The sequence below is a fragment of the Sinocyclocheilus anshuiensis genome, unplaced genomic scaffold (genome assembly GCF_001515605.1).
Source record: "Sinocyclocheilus anshuiensis isolate Anshui unplaced genomic scaffold, SAMN03320099.WGS_v1.1 scaffold522, whole genome shotgun sequence".
Taxonomy (NCBI): domain Eukaryota; kingdom Metazoa; phylum Chordata; class Actinopteri; order Cypriniformes; family Cyprinidae; genus Sinocyclocheilus; species Sinocyclocheilus anshuiensis.
In genome coordinates, this window is record NW_015544185.1 from 1,156,714 (window position 1) to 1,165,928 (window position 9,215).

Sequence of the window (9,215 nt, forward strand, 5' to 3'; positions counted from 1 at the left end):
TTCTTCTGTCATCACGTTCTATTAGTTCTACAGCTTCAGTTTCGGAACTTTCACGCTTAGTAACACATACAGCTGTTCCCTCACCACAGTGCAACAGTGAAAAGGGACCCCTTTCAAACAGTGTCGCGTTCCGAACGTTGTTTAAGCGACATACACCGGTATTGCGGTATTTTAAAAATTCATATCATAACAAAAATAAACACCGATATTCGGTATGAACCGGTATACCGCCCAGCACTACATGTATGTATAGTTTAATACAAAGGACCGAAAACCTACAAAGAGTAGGCTACTTTCTTATTTTAAAAACATGAGATACAGTGGGATGGGGGAAAACCGCCATAAAGTCTTGAGACATGTTTTTTAAGAGTTGAACTTACATTAATTTTACATGGCTTTCTAAACATGCCGCTCTCTTGTGCGAGACGCGAGTGCAAACGCTGATAGATGCCCTGCTAGAAAATGTGATAAATATGCATTCTGTGTGAACGGCTTGGTTTCAGTTTTGCCGTAAACAACATATTCACCACATTGATGCTCTCGTTTTCCGCTATATATTGAATGCACAATGTAGCAGCGCCACATCTAGTGGGTTCAACTGGATAGGATAACAAAAGCATTAAAATGCATTGTCGTCGCATTTCGTGTGCCACTGATAAGGCTGGCTGATGCAGATCTAAAATTCGAATGCAATGTTTTTTTTGAAAGCCCTAGTGTGTAGATCTTTTCTTGTAAAACGTGACAAGATCACGAATTTGAAAGTGAAAGCACCCCAAGCTCGGCTTATAACACAGCAAAAGAGGAACTCCCGTTCACAAAAATCAAATCACAAATAATACTACTGATGAAAAAGAACGGGCTGAATGTTAATCACTTTCGTATCCATATAACTATAAACTATGATAAAAGTTCATCAGCATGCATTGATTAATCCCATGATGTAGTACTAAATAAAAAAATATTGCGACCAAATCATGTGCTCGTGCGACCAACTGAGAAAGTTAGTCGCAAAAGAGCGACCAGTGGGAAGAATGAGTCTGGAGCCCTGCCCTATATACTTTCCTAATTCACATTTCCAGTGCCCATAATGTTTGTCTGCTTAATCGTTCATTTAAATTAAATAACTTGTTCCGCCTTTGAAACCGCTTTCCTTTTCAACTGATGTCATCAAGCTCTTTTTTTTTTTCAGCCCGTCCCTCCAACCACATGACCCCATTCTTGGATGTAGCGCCCAGTTTTCATCATCCAATCAATTCCCAATAGATAAAATCAAGTTCTGCCCTACATTCTCATTGAATATCCTGTTTTTCATGGCATTTTATTTCCATAATGTGCCAAATTATGTTTTGTTTTTTTTTCAAGCTACAGTTTAGGATAAGGTATTTTATCCATTGCCGATTATTGACATAATAAAAGGACAGAATCGCAGCTCGTTTCTTGCTGTTGTTCTCTTTGTACTTCTGCATTTTTCATTAAGGAGCAACAACTCATTTCACCACAAGAGGAAATGGTTCTTTGGTTGCTTTCAGTAGCTAATGCGGTGGGATGGGATCTTGAATTTACACCCTTGTGTATTGATAAACAATCTATTAGCAATCCATTAACAAATGTTACATGCAGAGATGATTCCTCTTGTAGATGCAGCTAGCGTGCGATGTTAGTGCGAACAATATGGTTGTTTCTATATCTGATGCTGAGACCAGTTTACTTGTTTCAAAACAGGAAATATGCACATTCAAATTTAAACTTGGTCTCAAGATGGCCAAATATCCTCCCGTTAATATGTCTTTTGAAGGTATAACATTGGAATCGGAGCCTAAATGTTTACTCTCTTTTTCTCTGCTGTAGATCCGAACGTGTCCCGACAGTAGGAGTGAGGCAGAGCTTTAGAAGAGGAAAATGAGTGAACTGGACCAGTTACGCCAGGAGGCCGAGCAGCTGAAGAACCAGATCAGAGTGAGGACCTCTCTGATCTCATACACAACTGCATTTATTAATCCCTAATCCATACCTGTAACACAAGACATGCAACGTATATATACATCTTTAAAATGTGTTTGGTATAATGTAATTGAAACGTAAAGTTGCTAAAATCAAATGAATAGTAATTTGACATACTAAATATTCTACTCCAAAATGGCCAAATATCGACTAATGGATTGGCCTGGTCAATATTAATCTTATTACTACCAAAAATAGAAAAATATCTGCTGATTATTCAGCATTTTAAGTTGAGCATTAAATTAAATGGATAGTTCACCCAAAAATCTAAATTGACATTTACTTATCCTCTAGTTGTTTCAACCTGTACATCTGACTTCTGCTGAACACAAAAGATGTTTTGAAAAAAAAAATTGGTAACCAAACAGTTGCTGGTCTCCATTGACTTGCACAGTATTTTTTTCATACTATGGGAGTCAATGGGGACTAGCAACTGTTCGGTTTCCCACGTTCTTCAAAGTATCATCTTTTATATTCAGCAGAAGAGAGAAATTCATACAGGTTGGAACAACTTGAGTGTGTAAATGATGACAGAATTTTCATTATTGGGTGAACTATCCCATTAAGACTCCAGGTGGAAAGGAGTCAGTGTAGCCTCTGGTTGTTGCTGTGGTAAATTTCGATCACCAGCGAAAAAACAAAGCTCACATTCATAATTATAGAGATTTTGACATGTCTGCTATATTTAAAATGTCAGTTTTATTAAAGCTAGACATATTTCCAATCCAGCTATTTAGTCCTATGAAGTATGTGCATGTTTGTTTTTGTTTTTTACAACCTGATTACTTGGTAGTCTCTTGTTACACAGAAATATTTGCATAACCAAAAGACATTTAAATACAGAGGGCGGTTATTTACATACTTCTACACTATGCAGGAAAAACATTTACTGTAACTGTTCTGTTCTCATTCCTCAAAGAATTTACACCCGATACTTCCTCCATGAAGCCGCTTTACATTTTATCTCGGCCTGAGATAGTTTTACTAATCCTCTGTTGTTGTGTTCTAAAATATCCACATTTGTCTAAAATCTTTGACCTTTTAGCCATAATCAATCAAATCAATGAGTAAATTAACCTTAACGGGTCAGTAATGCTACCAATTAGATTACTAATATGATATGAACATTTTTTTAAAGTCAAGTCAAGTCAAGTCTGCTTTATTGTCAATTCTTCCACATGTACAGCACATACACACAGAGAATTGAAATTGCGTTACTCTCAGACCCTTGGTGCATACAGATAACACTAACAGTAGAACATAAATACAGATATACAGAGTCTATGAACAGCATTCTGACGTATGAACAGCATTCTGACGTATGAAGGAATTGAAGAAGGAATTGTATATCACAGCGTATGTCATGTTACTTTATGGTTGTTATTTACTAACCATTAACCCTAAATGTTTTGTATATAAAATAATGCCTCGTTCCACCGCATCTAAACTTTTCTCCTTTTCTCTTTTCCTAGGATGCAAGGAAAGCTTGTGCAGATGCCACACTATCACAGGTAAGAAATTAAAATTTTCTGTTTAAATGTGTAAATTTAAGTAACCGTAATTTAAATAAATGGATTAATATCTATATCGATGCCACGTGTGTGGATGTTTTTTTTTAAATTTGCATATACGTTTTCAGATCACAGCCAACATCGACCCTGTTGGCCGAATCCAGATGCGCACAAGAAGAACACTGCGAGGACATTTGGCTAAAATCTACGCCATGCACTGGGGCACCGATTCCAGGTATGGAACAGCTCCGTCACCTGATTTGCATGATGGCCTGACCTTATTTGTTAGCCCTTCGAAAGCATCCTTGTACATCAGGGCGAGAGACACCGAGGGGTTTCCCTTTCGCAGTGGAGGTGGATGGGTTCATGGCTCGAGTGGTGGCCACTGCGTGCTATCCCTATTGCATTGAATCATGGTCTTTTATTGTGTTTGTGTAGGTGGTGAGTGATGGTTGTAAGTAGGTATTATGACTAAGCATGTTGTTACTATTATAGCTACAGCCAAGAAAAATCCATAACTACCATTTTTGTGCCGAATGGTGCTGGGAATAGTTTGAGATTGTTCTGGGAGACAATCCTCCTGAATGTAGTTTTGCAGGTAAACTGCACTCGCTCATCTGTGCTCTTGTGTTTTCTGTGCAGGCTGCTCGTCAGTGCCTCCCAGGATGGAAAACTCATTATTTGGGACAGTTATACCACAAATAAGGTATTATATTTGTACTTGTTCGTTTATTTCTCGAATTTTGATTTTATATAGAGCATTTCACTAAGCTAAGTTGCACCTCTTTTCTGGGGTGGATACTAGCAACCATATTGATTTTTTTTTATTGATTTTTTTTATAATGGCTTGAATAGTTATAAATAGGCTGCTGTTATAAACAGATCATTTGACTGTAGTGTCTAATTATTTACTGTGTATAAATTATATTTTAATTATACACCTTAAAAATATCTTCTTAAGATCTTCTTATAATACATCGTAATTTATCAACCACAAATTTTCTAATTCTAATTAGACTGGTTTTGTAAACATTTGTATTTTTACAAATATTTTTTTATTATACATCTTAAAAAATGACCATGAATGCATCTTAATTATCAACCACATTAAAAAAAATTGAATATTTACTTATTCAGTGCATTCCTATTTATTTTCTCGAATTAATTGCCACAGACCAAGCATCACTATTACTTGGGGAAAATAAAAAAAAACAACAACTGTTAAACCTAGGTACTAGTTGTGCAGATGTTGCAGGATGGGCATGACCGAAAGCTAAAATGCTAAAAAAAAAAATAGCAAACAAGTTCCTGATCTTTGCATGGCCATTTTTTGCCCTAACAGGAACTAATATAGACCCTGTGATGATCAGCTATTTAAAATGGTTTCTGCTACAGGTTTTTATTACTTCCATATGTCTTTTCCTGAGCATTTGTGTGTTGTTTCAGGTCCACGCCATTCCTCTGCGCTCCTCCTGGGTGATGACCTGTGCCTACGCTCCTTCAGGGAATTACGTTGCTTGTGGAGGTCTAGACAACATCTGCTCCATCTACAGCCTCAAGACTCGCGAGGGGAACGTGCGCGTCAGCCGTGAGCTGGCCGGACACACAGGTACAGGACGTGTCGTCCTGAAACTCTCACACACTGTAATCTTGGCTCTTGTGAATATACACAAGGGTCGGTGTTTCGCTAAGCTGTAATTACAGCATGAAACTGCACTGGTGTTTTCTGCACCCTCTTTAATATTATCCCATCTGATCGACTTTAATGACAGCATCAGCAATTACGTAATGCACTCTCATTCTGTTCAGTTGCTGTATGGGTGAAGAAATGTCCAGGTCATATTTAACCACTAAATCAAGAGAAAAATAGGAAAATATGTTTTAGATTAATTAAATATTAATTTTAAATTTAAATATAAATTTTAAAGTTTTACTTTTTTTTTTTTTTGCGCTTTGTGATATCTATTTTCATGACATATAAGCATCTTCCCCCTTCAAATTGTCATGAGTGTAATACAGCAATGTAAATCATCCTCCACACAATGACATATTGTTCATTCACAGATATTATTTTGTTTTTAAGTAAAGTATAATACATTTCTTAAGATTTTGAGAAGAAATATTGGTTTGGAATCATGTATTAAACTTCCTTCCCTCTTCAGGATACCTCTCTTGCTGCCGCTTCGTTGATGACAACCAGATTGTTACAAGTTCTGGCGACACCACCTGGTGAGTGTGAGGAACTGTATCCCAGAAACCCAAAGCTTGGATATCTCCGATACTAAAGCGTACATCTGCAATTAGGACCAGATTTTGTTGTTAATGCCATCAGGGATATTTTTATATTTTCCTTTTTTCTTTAAAGTCAGGAATCAGATTATACATTTAAAAAATATATTTATTTAAATGCCGTATGCTTTGTATTTCTCATATTATGTCTGCATTCTCCTATTAAAAAATGGACCATTCTATAAAATCAACATTCAGGAAGTAACATCATGTGAACCATTTCTACAACATTATGGGGAAGACAAAAATAATTTCTTCCCACTTTTTTTTTATTTTTAACACAATTTATGGTGTTAGCTGCCACCTTGTGCTTAAGAAAAATTAATTTTAAATTATGGGAAATATATGTATATCATTAACTGCAAGCTAACATTAAGGTTGTAGGCTAAATCTTATGTCTATTTCTTATTTTTGTTTTATTTTAAGTTAATTTGTTAATTTCAACATTTACTAATACATTTTTAAATACAAATACAAAAATATATTTGTTAACATTAATGCCATGTGAACATGAGCAAACAATGAAGGCTTGTATTTTTATTAACTGATATTATCTAAAATTATTACATTTGAAAATACATTGTTACTTTGTTTATCAAATGAGACTTACTGTGAAAATTTACCATTAAATAAATTATGTAATAAGAGACACAAGAATAAGCAGATTTAGCATACAACCTATAATATTTATTTTTAGATATTTAATTATTTGTATTATTTATTTTTCTTATAAATGTAGACCTGATCAGATTTTGCAGCTCTGAGAAATGTTGCAGTTCATTTCTACAGGCATTTTGATTTCTCAATTATGTGTATGTGTTTTGAAGCATTTGAATGTTGTGATCTGTCCCGCAGTGCTCTCTGGGACATAGAGACCGGTCAGCAGACGACCACGTTGTGTGTGTGTGTAATTAGTATCTACAAACTAACGTGCGATGTTCACTCAGAAACTGCTAGTAAATTTTACACAATTACAAAGAAACCGAAAGTAACATTGAATTATGCATGAAATTTTGAAGTACACTCAAATGGTAGACTAAACTGAATGGTATGTACTTGTAAAATGTACTACAATACTGTTTTATTTGAGACTTTGAAAAAATAGTTATTTTTACAGTGTACAAGCGAAACTTTAAGTTCATCACCATTGCAAAAACTCTGTTTGGCATCCCATAAAAATGTTTTATGTAGAAACAATTTTCACTCAGAAACGGCCAATTTTGCAGTTAATTACAAGGAAAAAGGTATGTAACATTTTAAAGTAGAAAAACTGAAATAGTATTTTCTTGTCAAACATACTCCAATAATCTTTTTTTTTTTTTTTTCAATAAAACATTGTGTGGTTTACTGATGTTTGGACTCTTTCAGGTGTGCTGGCCGGCCATGACAACCGAGTAAGCTGTCTGGGTGTAACCAATGACGGTATGGCAGTGGCTACAGGGTCCTGGGACAGCTTCCTCAAGATCTGGAACTGAACGCTGAAGGTGCTTTCAATACAACATGTCCGATACAGTAAGAATCAGCCTCTTCCAGCACAACCTAATGTTAAACAAGAGATACTTTGTGTGTTTTACATGCCATTTAAATGTATCCTTGTATCACCTTCTGATATTTTTGGCTACACTTTAGTGAAGATCAGAGGGCTGATTTGTAATGGCCAGATTTTTGTTCAACTTTAATGTTATCAGGGCTTAGAGTTCTCCGGCACCGTGCCGGATCTCCGGCGTGCAGCGTTTGGCTGCGGGCAAAAAAATAGTCCTACATTTAAAAAAAAAAAAATCTTGTTGATTGATATTACTTTCGAGTCCACGAGTTCGCCTACCAATGGTATGAGAGGAGCGCACAGCTTTCACTCTCAACCAAACTAACATTACTAGCCAATCAGAATAAACACGAGACGCGCATAATAGTATCCAATTGCGGAGTCGCAACCCTGATGAATGGAGAAGCGTGACAAAAAGCTGCGATGTCCATCTAGCGCATATTTACATAGAATAACTAATTAAAAAGCAGCGGAGCTTTGTAAACGGCTCAGAGTAATCATGTCATCTCCATAAAACGATATGATTGCCAGAACAAATTTACCGGGATTTTTGAAAAGGTCCTGTTCACACATGATCTATTAATGGTAACTTGCCGGTAATTTACCAGTACTGTATGTGTGAAAGGGGCTAAATGCATTATCTCACTAGATTTGTAATGTAAATCATTTATAAATCTTTGCCAACACAGGAGAATACATCATATTTCTAAATATGCCATTTATTGTACATCGTGATTTATTCAGTTTTTATCTTACTCAATATTACTCGGTTGTCAAAATAATCAGTAGATTACTTGATTACCAAAATAATCATTAGTTACAGCCCTAGATTAGTTAAAGTATTTCTAAATACAACTGCATTAAAGAAAGCAATAACTTTGCCATAGTATCCTTTCAAATGTTAAAGTGTGCTGCCCCGCCCTGCCCCGGAAAAAAGTTCAGGCTCAGGATTTTTTTTTTTGCTTTAAACCCATGTGTTATATAGAATATAGCTGTGGTAGCTGATATAGTGCTACATTATGAACAATCAATCAATCATACTGTTTTGTTATTATTTTAGTTATTTTAGTTTCAGATTGACTTCCAAACAATTTTCTCTCAAGAATTGATAAAGTTGTACAAATACAAAGAAACGGCAAAGAACAAGCAGAAAAACTAAAATAGTATTTTCTTGTAAAACATACTCCAGTAGTTTTCAACCTTGAATTATTTTTATTTTTTTTTACGTTATAGATTCACAAAATTGAGATTACAAATAAGAATTTGTTTTCCAACCATTTATGCCTAAATAAATGAGTTTAGTTTCTCAGTGTACCTTCTTGCAGTGTAATAGTAATTTGTGCATTTATCATGCAAGTTTATATGGAGTTGTCTGATCTAAAAAAGTCATTCTCTGAATATCTACTTTATCATTTTCATCTCTTTTTATCTGTCCGCAGATATCATTTGAACTCCAAAGTTGACTGGAAGACCATTCCAACTTTAGAATGTTAAATTTCACAGCATCGTCAACAACAAAACACCTTATAAAACTGACTGACACCACCATGAAAAGAAATAAAACTTCTAAGGGAAAACAATGCCTTTCCTACACCAAGAAGAGCACAATTTGTTTTATCACCCAGCTTAAAAAAGAAAGAAGAATTCCTGTGGTTTCAAATGAATAACTTGCATTCCCTCTCGGACCATTCTGTGTCACCCTGTAAGAGAAAACACAAAACACTATCATCCCACGCTTATGTATCATGTGTCTAGAAAGCAAATGTTGGAGTGTAATTGTACAAATTATTTAACTCTTATTTTTTCTTCTTCTTCTGTTGTTCCTTTTATCTGGTAGTCCATCTTCTAGATCTTTTTCCCGCCTGTTTTTT

The 9,215-nt window shown here is 35.4% G+C and overlaps 1 protein-coding gene and 1 long non-coding RNA gene across 2 annotated transcripts in view; both read left to right on the forward strand.

Annotated features, from left to right (window-relative positions):
* Positions 1–6,977, forward strand: part of LOC107696395 (guanine nucleotide-binding protein G(I)/G(S)/G(T) subunit beta-1-like) — a 17,071-nt gene extending 10,094 nt beyond the window's left edge. Inside the window, exons 2-9 of the mRNA XM_016496707.1 lie at positions 1,849–1,956; positions 3,474–3,512; positions 3,641–3,747; positions 4,155–4,218; positions 4,959–5,121; positions 5,675–5,741; positions 6,657–6,700; positions 6,919–6,977. Of these exons, the coding sequence (XP_016352193.1) occupies positions 1,900–1,956; positions 3,474–3,512; positions 3,641–3,747; positions 4,155–4,218; positions 4,959–5,121; positions 5,675–5,741; positions 6,657–6,700; positions 6,919–6,977 (600 nt within the window). The 5' untranslated portion in view covers positions 1,849–1,899. The remainder of the gene's footprint in view (positions 1–1,848; positions 1,957–3,473; positions 3,513–3,640; positions 3,748–4,154; positions 4,219–4,958; positions 5,122–5,674; positions 5,742–6,656; positions 6,701–6,918) is intronic.
* A 172-nt stretch (positions 6,978–7,149) lies between these two features.
* Positions 7,150–8,985, forward strand: LOC107696463 (uncharacterized). The gene is made up of 2 exons (XR_001635093.1): positions 7,150–7,313; positions 8,784–8,985. It is a non-coding gene; the product is annotated as an uncharacterized LOC107696463 (long non-coding RNA).
* Positions 8,986–9,215: the final 230 nt, after the last annotated feature.